The sequence below is a fragment of the Syzygium oleosum genome, unplaced genomic scaffold, assembly GCF_021117445.2.
Source record: "Syzygium oleosum isolate NSW1041296 unplaced genomic scaffold, Sole_v2.1 Sole_v2.27, whole genome shotgun sequence".
Classification (NCBI taxonomy): Eukaryota; Viridiplantae; Streptophyta; class Magnoliopsida; order Myrtales; family Myrtaceae; genus Syzygium; species Syzygium oleosum.
The window spans coordinates 669,158-692,960 of record NW_026607511.1 but is presented as its reverse complement, the minus strand read 5'-3'; the positions used below and the strand labels follow the sequence as shown (position 1 = coordinate 692,960).

Genomic DNA, 23,803 nt, shown 5'->3' with positions numbered 1-23,803 from the left:
TAATTCATTGTTTAAAAACATTTTCCTACTATTTCTCGTGTCTCATGATTCACTATCCATGCAAATGTGGTTCATGACCCACTCAGTCTGTAGGGCCAACTCGTTGCTAATCACATGTGCTTAGGGGTGAGCATGGTTCCAAACTAGAACTTGAAACCTGAGAACCTAACCGGTGGAAATCTGTAGGTTCCAGGTTCCAAGGTATGCAGGGTAGGTTTCAAGTTCCAAAAATTGGAGAACCTATTTCGACGGGTAGGTTCAGGTTCTAGGTAGGTGGAACTTGAAACCTAGAACCTGAAACTTAAAAGAGTTTTTTGTGTTTTTTCTTGATTTATGTCTTTGCGTGATCCTGCGGTATTTCATGGTATTAGATGATGAGTGTATAATCTGAAACCACTAATATGAGCTTTCGTTTTATGACTTGTTAATGTTTCATATTTGTCGTATGTCTAAATATAAGTTATGGTTAGTGGATCATAACAGCAAGTGATGATTCACTGTAATTGTTCAATTATTGATATAAGTGGAGCCTGGGTAGACCTTGGAATCGACCCTCGAACTTGTGATATGATAGGTTCCAAGTTCTAAAAAATGAGGAACCTATTATCATGGGTAGATTTTAGGTGAAACCTATACGAAACATGAAACCGCTCATCCCTAATATCAATTCATGCAATGACTTCTCATTTTAATTATATTTATTTGAATTGTAATGCTAGGAAAACTACTCTTTGGTATTTTTTTTGGTGAATGACAAGCTTATTCAGTATTGTTGCGTTCATTTTCATGATGAAATAAAATAAAAAAGAACCTGTTAGACCTTGGAACCTACCCTGGAACCTGTGACAATGTAGGTTTTAGGTTCCAAGTTCCGACGGGTAGGTTCCAAGTTTCAAAAAATGAGGAACCTGTACCCGACGGTTGGTTCCAGGTTCCAAATGGAATCTGTACTCGAGGATAGGTTCCAGATTGCAAGTGAAACCATTAAGGAACTTGAAACTGCTCACCCCTACATGTGCTTTAGTCATGGTCCATTTAGTCAAGGTAGCCCAATTTTATATTTGAAAACGCGAACCCCTTTAGGAAATATTTACATCAGTTAATTTTTCATTTTTTAGAAATCTAGTGATTTTTATAAATACATTTTCTCTCCCTCAAAATCTTGCTGTTGTTGTATATTGACTTTTTCTGAATGGGCAACACCTACAACTTTCATGCAGTATATACATTGACAAATAAGTTCATAGATAACATTATTTTAATTTTTTTAATAATATTTTAAATTTAAGCAGGAAATCATTGCTTTTTGTTTTTTAAAAAGCACAAACAAATTTTCTAACTTGTGCAAACGCGTTTCATGGCCATAAATAATGACAGAAAAACAGTTTATTTCACTTTTTTTTCTCACGACCCATCATGATCTATGACCGTGCGAATGTGGTTTGCGCCCAGCTCGTAGCTTTTTGATCGCCTATACCATGGTTGCAGTCTATTTGGCCTATTTAACTTGTTTTGAAACTTGAAGCTATTTAGGAAATTAATCTAGTTAGTCAATTAATTTTCCGAAATCCTAAAATTTCATCTTTCAGACGGATCATTCTCAGCCTCAAACTCTAGTAACCTCATTCAGCAGAAGAGTTGATGTTGTTGCTATTCAATCACGATGACCACATCACCCAGCATATTCCAAAGTAACACAAAAAAATGAGTAGTGGAATCGTAGTCGGTTCTGTTCTTTTCCCTTCCTTTTCCAAAGTGAAAGAAAATACAACAAAGTTACAGACATTGCTGACCCACTGCGCAACAGACAATACTCAAACAAGCGCAAAGCACAAAGACTGAACCATACTCTTCTTGATATATCATTAGTCTAATACAAAACATGTCCATGGCTTACAGGGGATGAAAAGAAGGTACTATGGCATCCTGTGGTAAAAAAAGAAGAGCATTCGAGAACGCATGACTGATTCTGGGGTTTTGCCAAAAGGCTCTTCGTTTATCAGTGTTTGGGCTTAGAACCCTCTGATTTATATATGCTTTTTTGTACGATCTTTGGAGGAGATGAAGTATAAATTAGCATATTGTAGGCAATTGTCTGCTGAGAATGTGCCGGTTGTCTGTTCATACTTACTGTGATTTAGATATGTTGTAATTCGGGTTGAAAATTGATGGTGGATCAAAAGAAAAGGAAATTTGAAATGGGGAATATGCCTTCTTGACAAGAAAGAAGGTTTCCTTGATTCTATCGGAAAGCTCATTGTGCTTCACAATAAACGAATGAAAACTAGGTTGCGGATGACTTCACAAGCATCTCCAATTACCTAGATCGTCTTGTTGATGTATCTTCAACTATTTATTGGAGATACATGGATTGCTTCTTTTGAGGCATCTTGACATTCTTGGACCCGCCATGATTGAGGTGTCACATACATTGATGAACAACGATTATCAGCCTTCTCATCTTGTATCCTTACAAGATGCCGAGAACAAATTCTCTGTTCAGGATTCAAGAACCCAACATCAGTCAATATGAGACAGTAGCAAACGGCAGCAACAATTAAATCCTCACGGAACTGAGATGCACACTGATGTATCTTTATAACAGAGGGTCAAGAAAATGCAACATCGGATTATCACAAACTCATTGTCTAAACCTCGGCTTAGAAAGCCAAGAAGGGCATAGAAATCAAGTTCTTCGGCTGTTGCTATTGTTACCTCCGAATCGAAATTCTCATAAACACCAATCATTGATCACCAATGTTTTGTCTACCCAGTAAAGCTCCGGTGGTGAAGAATCAAGAAAAACACTTTTGCTCATTGGCATCTAAACAATTCAATTATGGTGAAAACAAGAAGTACTGGAAATGGCACGAAAAACCTATATACAGCAAGCTAATATGCCTCTGGGATCTCATTGGCGAACAAAGATGTGCTGTACCCGTACAAGAACAGAATTGAGAATGAAGAAGAAGAAGAAAATGATTACCTGGCCTCTTGAAGCATACCACAAGGGAACGGATTTAGGTGATATTCGTGCATGACCCTTGCCCGTATGTTTCTAGCGAACATCGGGATTGATTAGGGCACCTATACATAACCCGTTCTTTCAATTCCAAGTAATGATTGACGAGCACCTCCACAGCGGGCTTCCACTCCGAACCCCGTCGGTAAAGACTCCAGAGCTTTATCGAAAGGTTTGCCATCTCATGTTCTCTGACCCAGGAAAACAGCAGAGATGAAGTTCCCGAACTTCGGATGGAGATTGTATACACACCTCTTTGAGGAGGGATGGAAATATATACTGCACTCGCATCGAGTTGGAAACATGCCTGTTTTGTCTGACCCTTTGGTAATCATGCCTGTTTTGTCTGACCCTTTGGTGGATTCCACCTATTTTTTCTTTGTTGTCCTTATCTTTTTCTTTTTTTTCCTTTTTTCCTTCGACTTGATTCTCAAATGCTCCCAACTTCATCCGGAAGTTGAGCTGATGGAGACCCTACTGCTGGTCCTACCACGATGCTTCTAGTCTATGTATTCGCTTTCTTTATTGGGGGTCTTTTTTCTTTTTCTTTTTCTTATGAGTAAAAACGAAGCAAGAACTTTCACTAGAGGTTGCACCTCTTTTCTCATGGCTAGGAGACGTTACACCTCCTAGCACTACTTTTTATAGTTAAACAAAAAGACTCTTGATTTAACACACCGGTACCCTAGTATTACAAGCGTAGGGTTTGAATCCCGTACTATGTAAATACGCAGAGCAAAAGTCTAAGTAATATGAGAGTCAGAAATAGGGCAGGAAAAAAAATTCTTAATATCATTTAGGGCATGTTTGTAAATTTAAAATGCATTATTTAAACCATAATAACAACAATTATTATTTTCTTGAGTTTGAACGAGATTTGTGAATTTTTTCTAGACGACAAAATATATATCTAATCATGACTTCTGTTGATGACTCCTTTGCAGAGTAAAACAATCATGTCGGTTTGACGAATGATTTTGTTTCTTTCCATGTATTATGTATGTTGGAGTCGCAAGATTTTGAGAAGTGATCCTTGACTAGTGCAATTTTATTCCCTCGTAATAACATGCATCTTGCTCAAATGAAGATTTGACCGGCCGGTAAGTTTGGGGTCTTATTTAAGACTAAATTTGTCACTTCAATGCCTTATTTAAGACAATATCCGCTCTGAACCATCATTTGAAAAAGCTGTCCCACTTCAAGACCTTATTTGAAAGTTTGCCAACAATGATTGAGTAGGAAGAACTAGAGAGGAAATATCCGTACCAATATTTCTAAAAGATGAAGATAATACACAGAGTGAGAGGCCAAGTTAATAATACAAAGCTTATACACAATAGAGAATTTTCACTAGAACATGATAAATAAACACGGAAACTTTTATAGAGTAGCAAAACACTGGTAATCCATAGTAAAAACTAATATCTACCCCATAATCGCCTCCCATAGTATGACTTGCAATAAGGCCAGCAAGTGGCCATGCCGTTCTGTACACATATGATGATAAGGCACGCCAGTCCGTGCTAGTTGAAGCTCCAGATCTCAGAGAGATAAATAACATCATCGCTTGGAGAGCGCAGCGCATCATGTTCATCATTAGTTCTGTCAACAAGCCAATTATCACCGCACAGCGAGCTTTCCATTCCGAGCGTGTCGGGCTGCCGAGGAACAGACACATTGCCATCTGGTAAATCATAATCCAACGTAGTATGGTTCGAACTTTCGGGTTCAACCGTCACTGCTGGAGATGCCTGAGGGAGACGATGGAAAGAAAACAACATATTCAAGCTTTAGTTTTGCTTAATCATGTCAACCTAAACTGATATTTGCTTACCTGTGCGCTAATTTCTTGTGCTCCTTCATATTCCGAATTATTAAGAATACTAGGACTGTTTAGATTGGCCCTAGTACTCGTAATTGCTGACCCCGATCCTGCTTTCTCACATTTCCTGTTTGTTATGTGACAGAGGACAAATTCCATCTACAAAGGGAAAAAAATGTCGGAGCTGAGTTTTATGCTGTGTTTGGAAGGAGAAAGAGAACAGAGGGAGTGAAATTTGTTGTGAGAAATTGGAAAGAAAAATTAACACTTTTACGAGAAATATGAAAAGGGAAATTTAGATTTTCAAGAATTAGAACCGATAATAAGAAATGGATTACTATACTGCTTGACTTTATAATGTGTTACAATCAAGGAGTATCTATACCTGAAGAATATGTACAAGTAAAGAAGTAACCTCATCTAACAGTGAAAATAACTATCGTAGGAAATGACAAAAAATGGAAAATTAATTACAATCTCGAAATATTCTAAACATGCAATATTTTCCACCCACATTTTCTACACCTACCATTTACAAACAAAGCATTAAGGTTACAACAAAGACAAACGCCAAATATATCCTGTATTGATCGAATCTTGCGGCATGCGCCCTTTTAACTTTTTTTCAAATCTTAAAGCTTGAAACTTTCATAATATGCAAATTTAGACACGCACATTCATATAATTCTTTTTTCAATAATTTTTTTGAAATTCGAGTAACAATCTAGATTTGGGCGGAGAAGTTAAAAAGATACTTTTTGACATTTTATAAGTTGCTACAACAAACCTATCAAGGTAAAGGTTCTCTTATTTGTTCGAAAAATAGAATAAAAACGAATGAAAGAAAAGTAATGTTATTCTTAGTATGCAAGAATGAAATGAAATTGGAATTCTCGTTCCACCAGGTGTGAGTGGTTCCAAGGTAGGTCCAAGTTCCACTTGGAGCCTAAAACCTACCATGAACCAGAAACCTACCCTATAAACATTGGAATCAAACTTGCGGTTTTAAGGTCGATTCCTAGGTCTACCTCGAAATCGGCCAATTCCTTTTTTTGTTTCATTTATTTTATTCCTTTTTTTACTTCGTTTCTAGTCAAGCAAAATGAAAATTAAAGTAACAACTAAAATTCTCCTTCAAATAGATAAAGTTTCATCAACAATACTACATATCCCAAACAGAACTATTTATAAGTGAAGTAATATGTAAAACCTAATAATAGAAGTTGTATTATGTTGTCATGTTGAGTAAATAAAAGAGGTTGATTCAAGAGTAAACTAGAAACACGTGTATAAGAGTAGCGATTAATTAATTTGAGGTTTCTAAATTGCATTGTATACTGGAATTTCTCTTGCAATGAATATACATATATGTTGCAGGTGGATTCTAATGGATACATATCTTCCACCTACACCAAAGCAAGTTTAAAACTTTTCCTACTAATGGAAGGACATATTGAACAACATTAGTAATGAAATAATATTCTGAATTCTGAAAGTTTGATACTACTAGTATGAAAATTGCTAAAAAGATCCATAGATATTACTAGTTTAGGGTTACCTCGGTTCAGTTCGACTCTCCGATACCTAGTCCAATTCTCTGGCTCCCAATCCGGTTCTTCGATTCCACAGTTCTCAGTCTGATTTGGTTAGGTTCCTACCCAGAAATCGGGAACTAGACCGCATAGTACTACTGGTTTCAAAAAAATTTGAAATCAGGAACCAGACTAAGGAGTCTTGGAACGGGAAATCACCCCAATTTTTAGGCTCGGTTTGGTCCAGTTCCTGGTTCTACCCGGAACTCATGCTCACCCCTGCATTCATCCTTCCATTCCTATTATTGCATTTGGTGTCGTTCTAAAGGTTGGAATGGACATTCCCCCATGGAATGCCTATTTCAACTTTCGAAGGAATGAGCATTCCTTAAATAGACCTATGGAATGCCCATTTCATCCCTTCCCTTATTAAAATAATATTAATTTACTGAATTACTGAGTTGGAATAAGTAAAGATTAATGTTTTGATAATATATATTATGGTTTTTTTTTTGTGCTATAGAAATTTATATTTTGTTAAATGCAAGTCTATTAATAAATCAAAAATTTTAATTACAGAAATTCATTACATATCATTCTGACACAACTAGACAAAAGAACCACAAATCCATTCCATTGCAATAATTTTTTTTAGGACAACCAAACAAAGAAATTGGAACCCGTTCCATTCTATGTCCCCATTCCAATCCATTCCTTTCTATCGTTCGAAATGCAACATTAAAGGTATCCATGCACATGGCAGAGTGTGCTCCCTCGAAAAATTATTGGGCATTTTTATAATAATTTTTTTTATACTCAAAATTTGTTCCGAACAATCAATTTTTGTTTGGTTTCCATTAATCTATTGTTCCAAAATTGAAGGTTGAGATTGCTTATGGAGTACGAAAAAGTTTAATCAAGAAGTACCCCGGATTGCTCTGCCGGACAGTCCACACCGGGGAAAAAGTCCCCAATCATGGACTAACAAAGCGAGAAAACGAAGACAATAGAAATGATAGGCAATAATCCACAAGAAGCAGAATGAGGAGCATATGTAGCATGACAAGGCAGGCATATGCACATACTCATACATCTATTTGCTTTGCTAGAACAAATGGAAAATGCACATTGCTTGAAAAGTGATAATTTCAATATTACCTGCATTGATAAAGATGTTAGAGATGCTCAACAAGAGGAAGCAAAAGAAGAGAAATTGAGTACCGGGCGGGGAATTTTACTATTCGAAACATTCGAATTTAGGTGATATTCGTGCAAGACAAAGTCAGTCCTGCGGGCGTTTCCTTGTCGACCTTCGTAGTAAACCAAGATCCTTTTGAACCCTATCTCCTTACCAGTACCCGGTGCTCGTACAACATGTATCTTACTTGTAACTTTCCAAAATCCGAACTCCGTCTTCCTGCTCGAACGAAGGCTATTCGGGATCTTATTATCCCGGGGGCAGAAGAAAAAACACTCGTGTCCATCCGACGGTATCCTTGACAGGGCTACACAAAAAACAATTGGAGAAGTGTCGATTCACCGAGCCTTAGAGGCAACCACCATAGAGAACACTAAGGAAAGAGTAAATCTGTTCGATATGAACTACAAAGTTACCATTGTATCTGGCAAATAGATCCCGAGGCTCCCACTTGTAGATACATAGCTCCGGTATTACGCAGATAGTTTCCGTTTCTCCTCTCAGCTTTCTTCGCAAGTGATGATCGACGAGTTCGTCCTCCCTCGGCTTGAATCTGAGTCCCACCGGCCACATCTCCGTCGAGTCTTCCATGCTTTCCTATCACAAATCAAATTCTGCTACAGAGAAAGATAAGAAAAAAGTAGTAGAGAATGGGACTAGTGAAATAAGTAGAGGAAGCAGAGGCCACTCTTGGCTTGACTTTGCTTTAGGCTGTTGACTCCAAACAGGTAATTTTCATTAGCCTTCTCAAGAAGGCAAACCACTGTTGAGTGGATGCTACCATAAGCTCAAAGACGACGCCGTTTTCACCAAGAACAGCATCTTGGAAGGTCATGATAAGAAGTTGCTTGAGCGTTTCCTCAGTGAAGAATCTAGACTTTTGTTGTGAATGCATACTTTGAGCGATGATGTGGAAAGTGAAAGATTTGAAAAGATTCTCGTTAGGACGATTCCCCAAAAGTTGTTCTCTTATATATTTTCATATTATATCTTCCGGATGAGTTTATAAGTTGGGAAAATGAAGTTTCCTCATACTTTCGGCAAAATTGATGTTCTTGACTAAAAGCTAAGGTTCTTATTGGATCCTTTATCAAATGTGTTATATAATCGATTCAGGATGTGAAATAAAGGTCAAGTAGTAGTTACATGACTAATTTTTAGGTCGCCCAGATCTGGCGAGGAGGCCCTCGCCTGGGAAAGCCTCGCTCTTGCCAAATTCGGGCGAGGGGTGGCTGGCAAGAGTGGCCCCAGCCAGCATTCGCGACCGGCTATAGGCGAAAAGGAAGAGGAAAAGGCTAATAATTTTAGAAAATAAAAAGAATTTGTAAAAATCGTCCATATTAGCAACATCTATACCACGTAGAACAGACGCCGTCCACGTTGGCCGAAAAGATTGAACTGGCAAATCGTCAAAAATTTTATAACTAAATTGACACAATTGAAAGGTTTATGATTAAATTGGAAACCGTATAATTGATTTGAATTTTTTGGACAATTTTCCCTCTTTCCAATGATTATTGCAATCAATTTTGTTCATCATGAGTGGATTTGATAATTTACTAAAAGTTTGTTTGTTGGTATTTACGAGTAATATAAAGTAACTACTTTTTACTTTACTTTCAAAATTTAAAATATTATCTAAATTTAAATTTTTTTTTTAAAAAAAACATGAATCTACTTGTCAGCATTTACAAATAGTGAAAGTTTTGATTGTTTGAGATTGTAAAAAAAAGAATGTGTACTTCGTAAGATTTGAGAAAAAAGGTTAAGTGAAAGCCACTCCAAATAAACCTTAATTTGTGTTGACATTTGTCACCTTGTCCAATAGGTATTGTATTGTTCCATGGGACACACTTTTTCGAAATTTTTTTTACTTAAACCTAGTGTATGGATTCCAATATAATCCTAAGCATTTCAATTTTACCAATATAATCTAAACTTATACTCAAAATTCCGATGTAGTCCTTTCGGACATTTTCACCCGAACTTGTTGACGTGGCGGCCAATTGGCTATCTTATGTGGCACACCAGTGATATGAAGTAGATAAATTTATTCAAAATGATCTCATTTTGTTTATTTTTTCTGAACTTTCCAAATTTCTTTATTTTTCTTTTCTTGATGTAACTGTTCATCTCTTCCTCGGTATCCTGGCTATCGTCCGTCCTCCCATTGTCGCGATCTCCACCTCCGCCGTCAAGTCCTGCATCTCCTCATTACTTGACTTCTTATACAACGAGTTGCTCCTAGATTTGGATGGCTCGATCTCCATCCTCATCAATTTTGATCAAGAACTGGGCCAATGCCTTCTCCTAACCTGAGGGAGCAGAGGACTTTGTAGCCTACTCTCTTCAATGTACTCCAGTACCACAGCGGACTCTGCAACCGGCCTCCCACTGTGGATGAACACAGGGATGCTCTCGCATCCGCCCTTATTGCCGAGATCTTCCTCCACCTTTTCATACTTCACTCCCTTGAGCTTGAGCGCCCATATTACTCTATAGCTGAAGGGACTAGGCCAACCTCTTAGCAGCTTCACTCCCTCATTAAATCCTAACTCATCAAAACGATTTCCTTGTTTTTCTCGAGTCTAAGCGAAACGAAGACCATAAAGCCCTGAATCGCTACCGCCACCAAGCTAGATCCATCCAGATCTTGAGGCAACTCGTTCGTATTGGGTGTGGCTGGCAGTGAAGTCAAGTGATGGGGAGATCAAGAGCCTGGCGGCAATGGCGGAGATGGCGACAATGGCGGATAAACAGTAACAAAGGAAACTTAAGGAAGAAGATGAACAGTAAGGAAAGAAAAGAAAAAAAATGAAAAAAAATCTTGAAAAGTGAAAAAGATGTAAGTAAAACCATGTCATTTTGAATGAATTTGTCCATATCGGATTGCCAGCGTGCAGTGTAAGACGGCTGGCGATGATTGAACCATTACATTAACAATTTCAGATAAAAATTGACCGAAATGACTATATTTAAATTTGATGGAAAAGTTTAAGACTGTATTGAAATAATTAAAACGTTTAGGACTACAATAAAATCAGTAAGATAAGTTTAGGACTGAAATGGTAATTTTCTCCACTTTTACATGAAATTTGCAGATTTGACATTGAGGTAGTGAAATTTGGGTTAGTATATTATCCTATATACTAAACTTTTAATGCATACCGATAACTTTCCACAGGTCATATAGTGGACTAGATTATGACTTTGAAATTAGAAGAGAACTGAGAAATGTTCAAACAAAGATTAGTATATTCATAGTTTACCAGTAATTACTACTCAAACAGGGACGGACCGTGAAGATTTCACTAGTGGGTGTAGCAATATAAGAGCATTAATTACATTTACTAATGTAATTGAGCATTTCACATTATTCTATCTAAAATCATAAATATGCAACGAAAACTAAAGTTTGATTAGAAAATTATCATTTGTCAAATAAAAATAGAATAAAAGCTAAGGTATGTCACGAGTTATATTGTCGAGCATTATAGTAGGCGAAGTTATTATAAGGATATTATTAGGGAATTTAAAGTTACATTAAGTAGTGTCCACTCCCATAACACGTACAAGTGGGCGCGCAACTTCTAGTTTCATACAATTACGTCGTGCCATAATCATTTCACGTCAGATTCATGCTGGCCACAATTTGTTCACAAATCTTGTCGCGAATTTGAAATTTGACCAAGACTTTATTATCAAGCACGTTAGAAGATACAACATGGTTAACACAATTTTTTTTAAAAAAAATTACAAGCTCTCCTGCATAGACATGTAAAATTTGTTCAGAAGTATCTAAACATGTTTAAATACATTTAGATGCATCGTGCTAATAGGTTTAACATTTAAATTGCTATTATTTATATGTGTCTAAAGCGTATTGAAAAAAGATTAAAGAGTTAATGTGCATGCAACACATTTATTATTCGTATATAACACGGATTAATTAAACTCAACTCGAATGCATTCGATACATGATCCTGTCAGATGCACTAGGGACACTACAAATACTAATTATCATTTGAACAGGAAATTAATGTTTCTGACTTTATGTTGGAGATGAAAAGCTGTAGTAGTAGCATTTCTATTTCTTTTTTTTCTCGAAGCCTCTTGCCCATATCTCTCATCAAAGAGTGAAATGATTTTTCATCGAACAACTATTCATTTATTGTATTTTCATATAAATAGGGGCAAGAAAGTTCAATCAAAAAATGGTGGTTCAATTCGAGGTTGTTTAAGAGAAAATTTGAATATAAGTGTGGGCTAAGTATGCCTTATGCACCCGTTTGCCACTTTGTTTTCAACTCTTTCCACTTGCCGATCGAGACAAGCTACCTTATTTTACTGGGTTCAAGTGGTCTAGGCTTGTTATAAAATGTGAATTCTTGAATTGATTACAATTTGGATTTTCTCTAATTTTAGAAGGGACATAGTGTGGTGACAAAAATTTGGTGGGGTCAAAGGGCCACATTATTTCTAATTTAGAAAAAAAAAAGTATAACAGCAGGTAATTGCAGATTGTGGATAGAATTTAGTGTTATAATAATGTTGGTTTGAATACAGTAGCGGAATAATGTTGGTTTGAATACAGTAGCGGTGTTGGTTTGAATACAATAGCGGCGCCGCTACTGTATTCAAACCAACATTATTATAACATGGTCCGACATGGACCGCCGATTGACTTAGATGAAAGCATCTGTCGTTGAAGCGAACTGATACATACAACATACTCCCGACATGGATCGCCGCAAAATGCCCGAACCGTTGGAAATGGAAGGCCGATATCTCTATCATCACATCTTCATTAATCAATTGAAGTTTCATATCCACAATTTCGTCCAACTATTTGGTTGGCACAAGTGCAATACGAAATATGCAGCACATTACCTCTCAAAAAAAAAATATATATATAGGGACACAAAAAACACACACGACCCGCTCGCAGTACATGAAAACTTTCTAAAGCATGATCCTGCAAGGACACATTATTGAAGAACTAACGGTGGTACTCTTCACGTTCTAAGGCTCACCAAGAATCATCGCCCTGCACCAAACATAGTAATCATCAGTTTAATTAGGAATTACTGAATGGTCAACTTGTTTCGCCTAGTGATGAAAACAATTGGCTACGTGCTCCTTACCTGGCCGTCGCCGTACACATAGGGCTGTGGAACGAAAGGGCAATACGAGTTGTAATTTGGCAAGTTGTTGTCGAGCGTTTGAAATGGAGAAAGTGATTCCACAGTTGCTTGGAACGATGACTGATGTCGCACAAAAAATTTCGTGTTATTAAACTCTCAAACTACTCCGAAATTTTCGGCAAACATTACTTCGATCGAAACCGGTGAGACTAGGGAAGCAAAATCCAGAAAAGAGGTTCGGTCCTTTCAATTATTTACCTCCTGGTCTGCGTCCTCTGTCAACCCAAGTTGAGAAGCAACAGGAGCGTCATAAGTGACACTTGAACCTCCTTCAAAACTAGGGGAAATATCCAAGCTTTCACTTGGTTTCCTCTTCAAGCGACAAAGGATATATGGTATCTGCAAATATTTATAATTGTAATAAAGATTAGATCCGAAAGTTTCACTTTGAATACAATGCGGAATGTAAATGAAAGAAATAGAAATCTAAAATAGATCAAATGGGGAACCTGGAGGGTTGAGGAGTATCCATTAAGAAGTTTGGGATTAATATGATATTCATGCATGACCCATCCGGTCTTGGCGCGACCATTGTAAAAGACCAAAATCCTCTTGGTGCCTATTAAAGCCTTGGTGTCTCGAGTTTTTATCTCATCCTTTTGGCAAGTGATCTTCCATTTACCGCTTCTTGTCTGCCTTTTGATGCGTTCGCTATTTTGGGCAAGGTAAGGAGAAGGGCAAAAGAAGTACCAGTCCCACCCATCTGATGGAATATTCGATATTTCTGTACGTATACATGGAAAAAGATTTAGAACTACTAATCAAAAAACTATAGTGCAAACAATGTATGAACAACTTGTCGATGTGTAATTACTAATACAATAAAAGAAATTCATACTACAATTAAAGAAAAAGGGAAGGGAGTAGGCGCATGAAACTCACCTTCATACAATCCAGGTAATTCCCAAGGATCCCGTGCATAGAAATCCTCGAGCTCGGGGATGACGCCACCATCGGCGTGTCCAAGTACCTTGCTCATCAAGTAGTTATTAACGAGTTCGACCTCGGTCGGAAGAAATCTAAATCCCACCTGAAATCGCTCCATTGGGAGATTGAGTATGGCTAATTAGCTAAGACAAGTGATGTAGTTAGAACTTGAGTGTTTCAGTGAATTTGTGAGTTCATATGTCAATTGGAGATGGACAATTTATAAGAGAACTGAAAACTGACTCGAGCTTCTAGTTTTTGCTGCTTGTGGGTCTTCCCTTGTGACACAAGCCTCCTTTTTCTCGAAGCTCTTGTTTATGAAGGGAAGCTCGATACATTTCCATATCTTCTCCGCGGAGGATTGCAGGAGAAGCTACTGGTGAAATTCCCATTCTATCCCTCCCCTGGAAAGTGCGCCAAGTTCAAGGGACTGTGTTTGTTTGCTGATGCCCGTAGAGCTATGTATTTGGAGAGATTGAGCCAAAGCATGACAACTTAATTGACCAAAGGTCCATGCATTCAAAGCTAGATTCGATCAATAGGTGGGGCCTAGGTAGATCGAGTTGAGTATTGAGCCTATCTGGTCAAAAAGCCCCATTCAAGTACCGCCCAATTTTTGAAAAATTGAAACGTTGGCTCAACGCCTGGACGAGACTAGCTTGACACTAGGTCCACGATCAGGTTTAGTCAAAGCCCGTGCATCTATGCAGTCGCGGATGTAGGGGATAGTGATGGCCCCCACTTTCCTAGTTGAAAACAAGTTTGAAAAAAAATAATAATATATGGCATTTCTTGGTCCGCCATTGCACGAATGAATAATCTTAAAGAAAGTAGTCCTCATAATCACTTATACTCAAGACTTTGTAACTTTTAACTTACCAAGTTATATGGAAGTAAACAATAACTTTTAATAAGTTTTTAGTTTGTTTTGTCATTTTTCCATAACTTTAAGGAAATTTATTGGGATGTTATTTTTCCATACTTTTAAAGAAGTAGGACTATTCTATTGGGGTGTTAATAAATCCCTTATAGTGTTTGTAGTTTACTAACCAAATTTGAAAAAAGTGACAGAAGTTGGTAATTTACTAATTCATTAGCAACGGAGCATCATAGTATTTTTTTAACTGGAGTGTTTGGTAAATTAGCTACAAGATTGGTATTTCACTAACAACATTTAAAGATTTGCAAGAAGCTAGTAATTTTGGTAAATTCTCTATAGTGTCGGTAATTTACTACTTGAACTTGTATCATTTGAAAGGATTGGATAACTTGTTAATTTAATGGAACGTTGGTAAGTTTCTTAGAATATCGATATTTTACCAGAATGTTAAAGAAGTTGGTGATTTACTAATTTATAGAGATGTCGGTACTTTCCTTGTGACATTCTACTTACTACAGTTGTAAAGTTTGCACAGTTGCTAACTTATTAATTGTATGAGTGTCGGTAAATTTTTTGTTAATTGGTAATTTACTAACTACTTTAGTAACAATTCGAAGTTGATAAGTTACTAATTTATTGAAATGAGTGTTGATAGTTTATTTATGTACTTGCAAAATTTCAGAAAAGTTGGTAATTTTCTCATTCACTGGAACGTTGGTTAATTACAAAAGTGCTGTCAATATATTCGGGTTACTTGACATTTCGGTTACCAATTGTACTTTTTTCACCAACATTATTAAAAACTTACGGGCAATTTCATAAATCTACCAACTACAGAAAATTTTCCCGCTTTTCCCGTGACTGGACCCTAGACTCGTATCTTATAACAGGGGTGTGCAAAAGAACCAGCAACCGATCGAACCGGCCAGTTTTGGGTAGTTCCCATGGGAACCAGTCCAGTTCTTAGTTCCACGTGTGGAACCACCTTCCCGGATCACCCGGACCAGACCAGTACACATATTATATGTTTTAATTTTTATGTTTACTCCATTTTCATGCGTCCAAAAAGGGTACAGTTTTTTTCCAAAACAACATAATTAACAAAGAAAGAATGCACCATAGAAGTGCACGAGAAGCAGAACAAGCTGGAGAAAAGTGGAGACCCATTGATGTAGAACAGTTAGCCTGTGATTATCTTGAACAATGTGATCTCCGTAATCATCGGAAATCTCGGCAGTTTTTCTGATTTTGGGGAAAACAACCATTCAAGCAGTTTCCTATATTATCATTTAGGCGCTTTCCTATATTATCGTTAGGCGAGTTTCCTATATTACCGAAAAGGCGCTTTCCTATATTATCATTTAGGCGCTTCCTATATTACCATTTAGGCGCTTTCTTTAATTATTCGGTTTCCATTAGTATTAGGAGTCCTATCTCTATATATAAGATGTCCGTCTTGTAATCAAGAGCACGAGTATTATTGAATAAAAATTTCGAGTTTTTTGGAGTTGTTCCAAATTTACGCTTCTCTCGCGTCATTTGGTATCGTAGTAGGTTTCTCTGTGACGATGGTGAATAACGTGAATGTCAATCTCCCCGCCGCTGAGGGCCGTGAGAACAAGCCTATTACGCGGCCGAGTTCAATCGGTTCGTGGATCAAACCGATCGGAGGTTTCAAGAGATCCTTGATGCCATCCAGCGTTTGTCCACAAACCATGCGCCCGGCGTTCTTCCAGCCGAGCGAATTCCGTCGTTCGTGATCCCGAAGATGCTATGGGGCGTGGAGGAATTCCCGACATAGGCGTCAAGACTATGTCGAGGATACGGAAGACGAAGACGATGATTTCCGGGAGATGCAGATTCGTGGTGGTCGCCGTACTGAGGGGACTCCGGAGGAGCATGTTCGTGGGAATCGACATCAGGGAGGATATCGACGAGATCCTGAGCAATATCAACTAAAGGTAGATCTCCCTACTTTCAATGGGAATTTGGATATTGAAGATTTCCTTGATTGGCTTTGGGAGGTCGAGAAATTCTTTGACGCTATGGATATTGACGAGGATCGCCAAGTGAAACTTGTGGCGTACAAGTTGAAGGGTGGCGCTTCAGCTTGGTGGGAACAAACTCAATTGATGCGACGTCGACAAGGCAAGGCTCCTATTCGATCTTGGGGTCAGATGAAACAGAAGTTGAAGAAGAGGTTCCTCCCAACGGACTATGAGCAACTGTTATTTCAGCAATTCCAAAATTGCTGACAATCGAATAGATCGGTCCAAGCTTATACGGAAGAGTTCCTTTGACTCTCCGCTCGTAATAACCTGGATGAGTCTGAGGCACAACAAACTGCTAGGTACATTAATGGTTTGCGACTTAATATTCGGGATCGGGTTTCTTTGCATCGACTATTCTCTCGTCGAAGACGCCCGGATATGGCGCGAAAAATTGAGGTGCAATTGGAGAGGACTAGCCTTAGTACTCGTGGTAGCAATTATTCGGGTCGTGGGTCATTCGGGAAAGGAAGACAGCCTGATATTGCAAGTTCTAGTCAACAAACACCTTATTCGAGCCGAGTTCCAGGGGGTACTAGTGGGACGCCTAAGGAAGCAGTCGCAACAAACAATCGCACTCCCAATTATAATACCCAGAATCCATATGCCAAGCCCCAACCGATCAGGTGATACAAGTGTAATGAGTTAGGCCATCGTTCCAGCGATTGTCCTCGTCGTAGAATGGCCAATATCGTTGAACATGACGAAGATGTGTATGAGGAAGATTGGGAAAAGGAAGAAGAAGTGGGAGTGGAAGATGAAGTGGGTGAGCAAGTTGATTGTGTAGTGCGTCGTCTATTGCTTACTCCGCGGACGAGAAGATACCCAGCGGAATCGGCCTTTTCCGCTCATTTATCTTGTCAACAACAAAGTATGCGATATCATTATTGACAGCGGAAGTTGCGAGAACATAGTGTCAAAGGCCTTGGTGGATCACTTGCAACTAAAGACGGAGCCGCATCCCGCGCCCTACACGATCGGGTGGATACGCAAGGGAGCAGAACTTAAGGTAAACCAATTATGCCGTTTGCCTATTTCAATCGGAAAATCATATCAAGATACTATTGTCTGTGATGTTGTGGAGATGGATGCGTGTCATGTTTTACTGGATCGACCATGGCAATATGATGTTGATGCTATACACCGAGCTAGGGAAAATACGTATTCTTTTGTGTGGAAAAGGACTAAAATTACTTTGAGACCGAAGAGTAATTCAAAGTATAAGGAGGATGCTGACAAACGGCGATGTTCGAAAATTTTTGAGGTAGGCGATGAGGTAATGGTTTTCCGAAAGGAGCGTTTTCTGTAGGTACCTATAATAAACTGAAGCACAAGAAGATTGGTCCTTGCCGCATCCTGAAGAAGATCAACGACAATGCCTATATAGTTGAACTTCCGGGTGATCTCAACATTTCCCCTACATTTAATGTGGCAGACTTATTTGAGTATCATGCTTCTGATACACCCCTCTATCTGATCATAACTCGAGGCGAGTTTTTCCGAAGAGGAGGGAATGATGTAGAACGCTTAGCCTGTGATTATCTTGAACAATGTGATCGCCGTAATCATTGGAAATCTCGGCAGTTTTTCGATTTTGGGGAAAACAACCATTCAAGCGTTTCCTATATTATCATTTAGGCAGTTTCCTATATTATCAGTTAGGCAGTTTCCTATATTACCAGTAAGACAGTTTCCTATATTACCATATTGGCAGTTTCTTTAATTATTCGGTTTTCATTAGTATTAGGAGTCCTATCTCTATATATAAGATGTCCGTCTTGTAATCAAGAGCACAATATTATTGAATAAAAATTTCGAGTTTTTTGGAGTTGTTCCAAATTTACGCTTCTCTCTGCGTCACCCATTCAGACTCCTAAGGATGAAATCCTGCACTTTATTCCTACTTCTTCCGAGCATATTTCCACAGAATGCAGTCTGGTACAGACTTCCAAACATTCACTAAACAATCTCATGCCAGCATTTGTTATCGAGATTCAAACTACAGTAAAATCCTTCCACACTCATCTTCATTTTAGATCAGACTCAGCTTCTTCTTTTGCTTCTCGATTAGCCCAAAACAAACCACGAGAACAAGCGAGGATTCCCTCAAACTGAAATGCGAATCAGAACCCCATACGCACAAGCGAGGACATGGCCAGTACCACTAACCCACCTAGGAATCGGACCGGACCTGGTCTAGTTCTTGGGTGGGTTCATGAACCAGTGGACTATCCCGATTCTAATTTTGTCGAACCGGCCCAAGAACCACTCACCTTGGAACTGATCACACCTACCCTATAATGTCGTTAATTATAGGTTCGGCAAGGTCCTAAATTCCAAAATTGCTCTCAATCCATTAGAGGAAGCTAATATAGGGATGGTCCATAGACTACACCCTTTCAGCTTAAGATTTCTCACTAGTCTGAAAAATTACAAAGCATGCTTATATGATTATAGCTCGATTCATTGAATCGGATATGGAACACAATTTGCAGCATTTGCGTCTTGTGGAAGATTGATAATCAAGAAAGGAGAAAGGCCAGTTTAGTCGTTCCTTTGATTTATTTTAAATGATTCTAAAGATTGAAGTGTCGACACTAAGGGGTGTTATTTTAAATTCAGTTTTTCCTCGTTTCTAAACGAAATTTGCTTTTAACTTTCAATTGATGCTCATAATCAATCAAGACATAAATAATGACAATAGTTGCGTGTTTTATAACTTGATTATGGTCGAAATCATGCTTGATTTTATGGATATTTGGCATCTAGATGCCACCTAATAGCAAGGTAATGCCTTGATTATGTTTGAAATCATGCTTTATTTCGTGAGAAGTTTTTAGAAATCCTACCATCCAGATACCACCATACCCATAATCAAATCATACACCTAACAAACAACAATGGCCGCAAGTTTGCTTTTTTATCTTTTGTGGTGATGGCGTGGTGTTGCCGTTTGAGGAGAGAGGAGAGTCAGCGAGAAAGAACTACTTTGCTTTATCCATCGTCATGGTAGGGTGGCGCTGCCATTGAGGAGAGATTAGAGGCGGTGAGAAAGAGTAAGAGCCGAGAAATCGAAAGAGACTGAGAAGCGCATCATCGGGAGTAACCGGGGCATTGATGAGGAATAGGTATTTAACTACAAATCACTTCACAAGTCATACGTATGGACTTGGGGATATTACAACTATGGAGGAAAGCCTCATACTGCAAGCCTTCTCAACGGTTAGGCGAATAGATATCGATGCTTGACCAGTGTTGAGCAGATAAAATCAAGATCAATACATCAAATATAAGGAAGCAATAATAATACAATATACAAGGGTACAAGATTGATATAATGTCCTATCCTCGGATAAGCATAGTGGGTACACAGCATTATCACTGATATAATAAGCAAGGATGAGATTAACATTTATAAAAGGACCTCAAACACTGGCATTATCACTCTAGTTTGGCATACTAATCAGTACTCTCGTAAAAGTTAAAAGAGATCCGCGAGATTGATACAGCCGCTTGGAGAATATGGCATAGAGCAATGTCCGTCACTAGGTTCGTCAACATGCCGATGATCGTCATGAGACAAACGTTGCTCTTTGCTCATTTGAGGCTGCTGATCAGGAATAGGCACATTCTGGTCTGGTAGATTTAAATTCGACATCTCGTTCGGATACGAGAATTCAACGGTAACTTCAGGAGATGCCTGAGCGACAAAAAGGAAAAAACGTAGGAACAATCAGTACTAGAGCTTTAGTATAGTAAGTTGTATCTCTAGATCATATGTTCTCACCTGTGCACTAATTTCTTGTGTTCCTTCGTTTTGGGAATCACAGAGATTGCTAGGGCCGCTTAAATCGGTTGAAGTACTCGCTGTTGCAGACTTTGCTTTCTTACTTTTTCTGTTTATTATGTGACAGAGAACCAATGCCGTCTACATAGACAAAATGATACCAGGGATGAGTTTCAGGCTTACAATGACGGGAACTCCCTTGTTGCACGGAAGTAGTTTATGCATGAGATACATCGTGCGTCATTTATCAAATCTGAAGGAATTTTTGTTTCAAGAACAAATTGCCCCCTCTGCTGCTGCAGAATCACTCTACTTTTGGCAGCATTACCTTCAGTAGTCACGGAACTAAAACATCAGTCATGAATCTATCACTTAAAATGATTATCTGTAAGTTTTCTTTCTCAATCTTCCTCACGAAATTCTACAAAATACTGTAGGAAAGGTTCTGACTCACGGATGCTACTGTTCGAAGTTCAACTGGACTTAAAGGTAAATCACGATTAAATAATCATGGGACAGAGGGAGGAACTAGAAAATCATGAACTCAGAAAGCCAGAAACATCAAGCAGCTGAATAAGGAACATATGTAGAGAAATGATGTTATCAATTTTACCTGCACTTGTAACCATGTTATAGATGCTCAATTAGGGGAAGCAAAAGAAGAGAAGCCGAGTACCGGGTCCGAAATTTCACTATCGAAAACATTCGAGTTTAGGTGATATTCGTGTATGCCCAAGTTGGTCCTATGTGCATTTTTTTGTCGACCTTTGTGGTAAACCAAGCTCCTCCTGAGCCCTATCTCTTCACCGGTGTCTGATGCTTGTATAACACGTTTGGTACTTGTCTCTTTCCAAAATCCGCACGCGGTCTTCCTCTTACGAACACGGGGACAAAAGAAGAAACACTCGCTTCCATCCGACGGTATACATGACAATTCTACAACCAAAGATCAGTTAAATGTTAATTCACTAAGGTCTTATAGATAACTCTCGATCACCATCAAACCATAAGAAATAGAGAGAGAGAACACCAAGGACCAAATATTAGTTACCATTGTATCGTGTAAATAACTCCGGAGGCTCCCAGTCGTAGATGTATAGCTCAGGAATTATGCAAGTAGTTCCCATTTCTCCTCTGAGCTTTTTTGTCAAGTGATGAGCGACGAGCTCGTCCTCCGTCGGTTTGAACCTGAGTCCCACCGGCCACGCCTCCTTCGATTCTGCCATGATATACACTTGCTATCTCACATTCACTTCTGCAGTAGAAAAAGAGGAGAAGTGGAGGGGATGGGACTTGTGAAGTGAGCAGAGGAATAGAAGGAAAACAGAGGAAACAGAGTTCACTATGGACTTGGCTTTGCCTGAGAGTGTGGACTGCAAACACTTCCAAGTGGGTCAATTTATAAGCACAAAAAAAGAGTTATTTTCTTGACCCTTGTTTGAGAAGGCAAACTACTGTTCAAGTGGATCCCACCTCAAGCTCAAGACGACGACGTTTTCACTACGAGCAGCTTCTTCGAATTCCACTACGCGCATTTAACTTGGTTAATAGGACCCATCTGGTTGTTTTAGCCAATCAGAGCATATGACAGATAGCTTCATAACCTAAAATATGCAGGAGTAAGCACATGATGTTATGAAGTTTAGCAGTGTTTCTGCAGGGAAGAAGACTCTAGAATTTCATGTATGTAGCCATGGAGATCATGATATGAAGTTGTCTGAAGTGTTTCCTCAGTGAAGAAGATTCTAGAATTCTAAATAACATGCATAGTGGGAGCAATGATGTTGAAAGTGAAAGAGATAAGAAGATTCTCATTTGTACAATGCAAAAGCACAATCGATTTCTCTTTATATATTATATGCATATTACTTGGGTGCGAACTATGTGGGAAAAAAAAATTAAAGGGCAGACTCGTCTTCTTTAGCAAAACTTAGATGCATGTTCTTGACTAAAAAGTTCAGTATCTTATTCGTATTTAGAACGTTTATCAGTGCAAATCTGTTCTATAAAGTCGCCATTGGATGTGATATAAGGGCAATTGCTTAGTTACGTAACTAATTCTTATGTACACATCTCACCTCTCCAACGATTGCCATAAGAAAATCTTGTTCATTATTGGTTGTTTTTAATTATTTCTGATTCTACCGGACATTTAATTACCAACCTTGTATTAACTCGTAGGCGTTGTTCAAAGGAATTTATTAGTTACTTTTATAGTAGAGTAGGTAAATTTGGCATCGAGGTAATAAACTTTGGATTTGATATATTTTCATCAATCATAGTAGATTACATTGTGCCTGTGAAATTATAAAAGGATTGATAATTTTCCAGTTTCTTTTGGCTCCTCTCTCTTATCTATTGTACATGGCTGCACACACACATGTATATGTATAAAGATATGTATATGTATATTTTGTAAAATGGAATTTTATTAAGCGTAAAATGGAACTTCTCTTGTACCATTAATCTTAGGGCAAAAGCCACCAAAAAAACTAAACTATGCCCATTGTGACACATTTACCCTAAAAAAATTTTTGTGACAAAAAAAATCCTTAACTTGTACCCGTGTGACACATTTATCCTCCGTAAAAATTTTGTCATTAAGAACCGTTAAAAATCTACTTATATTGATGCTAGAAAGTGAACAATGTTGACATGGTGCCCACATGACTTAAGTGAAATAAAAACAACATTGTTTTGACAGAAAAATCATCTAACGAAACCTTGACGGAGGATAATGTATCACATAGATACAAGTTTTGGGTTTTTTTATATCACAAGAAAAAGTTTAGGGTAAATGTGTCACGGTGGGCATAATTTGGGATTTCTGATGTCACAAAAAAAAGTTAAGGGTAAATATGTCATAGTGAGCATAGTTTAGGGCTTTTTGTGGCTTTTTGCCTTAATCTTATCTCCTCAAATAATTTGCAACCTCAATGTCATTAACATCACGCCCGAACCCCAACAAGCTCGCGACATCCTTTGCTCCGGTCGGGAAATGATGCGACGTCCCAGGAACGTCGCCGACCCAACCCAAACATCGTGAGCCACATGCGGAAGCGAATAACAAAACCCGGACAAATAATGACGACAACAGTGGCAGTAGAACAATGGAACAATCCAAAGCAACCACATATTCATACAACACCAAATATACAAACATCATATTACGTACATAAATACGGACTAACATCCTCAAATACCGTTTAAACAAAAGTTCGGGGTTTGGTTATCTTAACTTCACTATCGGATAACCCAAGTTATACAACCCCTAAAAACACCTTAGGAAAAACCTAAAGGGGCCGCCCACCTCTAGTCCCTTACAATCTACGGCTTGAATCTCTAGAACTCACCCCGCTCCACCGGGCACCAACGAGTAGCTC

The 23,803-nt window shown here is 38.4% G+C and overlaps 3 protein-coding genes and 1 long non-coding RNA gene across 6 annotated transcripts in view; all 4 read right to left on the bottom strand.

Annotated features, from left to right (window-relative positions):
• LOC115684300 (protein NTM1-like 9) overlaps positions 1 to 21,818 on the bottom strand; it is a 35,535-nt gene extending 13,717 nt beyond the window's left edge. Inside the window, exons 1-4 of one of the 3 annotated variants that reach the window (XM_056303507.1) lie at positions 21,472 to 21,816; positions 21,097 to 21,356; positions 20,421 to 20,561; positions 19,889 to 20,333 (exon numbers count right to left, since the gene is read on the bottom strand). In XM_056303507.1, the coding sequence (XP_056159482.1) occupies positions 20,115 to 20,333; positions 20,421 to 20,561; positions 21,097 to 21,356; positions 21,472 to 21,646 (795 nt within the window). In that variant the 5' untranslated portion in view covers positions 21,647 to 21,816 and the 3' untranslated portion in view covers positions 19,889 to 20,114. Of the gene's footprint in view, positions 1 to 19,888; positions 20,334 to 20,420; positions 20,562 to 21,096; positions 21,357 to 21,471 lie in introns of those variants that run through there. The other 2 variants (XM_056303505.1, XM_056303506.1) reach the window with 2 other exon arrangements.
• Positions 1,835 to 3,371, bottom strand: LOC115684301 (uncharacterized). The gene is made up of 2 exons (XR_008814604.1): positions 2,987 to 3,371; positions 1,835 to 2,495 (listed from the first exon to the last, which is right to left on the bottom strand). It is a non-coding gene; the product is annotated as an uncharacterized LOC115684301 (long non-coding RNA).
• On the bottom strand, positions 4,384 to 8,426 carry LOC115684303 (protein NTM1-like 9). Its single transcript, XM_030609045.2, has 5 exons — positions 8,263 to 8,426; positions 7,991 to 8,188; positions 7,598 to 7,881; positions 4,857 to 5,003; positions 4,384 to 4,773 (listed from the first exon to the last, which is right to left on the bottom strand). Exons 2-5 carry the CDS (start codon positions 8,163 to 8,165, stop codon positions 4,546 to 4,548), a joined length of 834 nt encoding a protein of 277 aa, XP_030464905.2. The 5' UTR covers positions 8,166 to 8,188; positions 8,263 to 8,426; the 3' UTR covers positions 4,384 to 4,545.
• The window catches only part of LOC115684323 (protein NTM1-like 9), a 40,768-nt gene continuing 29,544 nt past the window's right edge, over positions 12,580 to 23,803 (bottom strand). The window contains exon 5 of the mRNA XM_056303511.1: positions 12,580 to 12,621. Within this exon, the coding sequence (XP_056159486.1) occupies positions 12,604 to 12,621 (18 nt within the window). The 3' untranslated portion in view covers positions 12,580 to 12,603. The remainder of the gene's footprint in view (positions 12,622 to 23,803) is intronic.

Coding starts and splice junctions, on each gene's coding strand:
- LOC115684303 (XM_030609045.2), bottom strand. CDS start 8,165: ATGGAAGACTCGACGGAGATGTGGCCGGTGGGACTCAGATTCAAGCCG. Junction 5,004..7,597: donor ATAGTAAAATTCCCCGCCCG/GTACTCAATTTC, acceptor TTCCCTTTGTAG/ATGGAATTTGTCCTCTGTCA. Junction 4,774..4,856: donor CACAAGAAATTAGCGCACAG/GTAAGCAAATAT, acceptor CGTCTCCCTCAG/GCATCTCCAGCAGTGACGGT.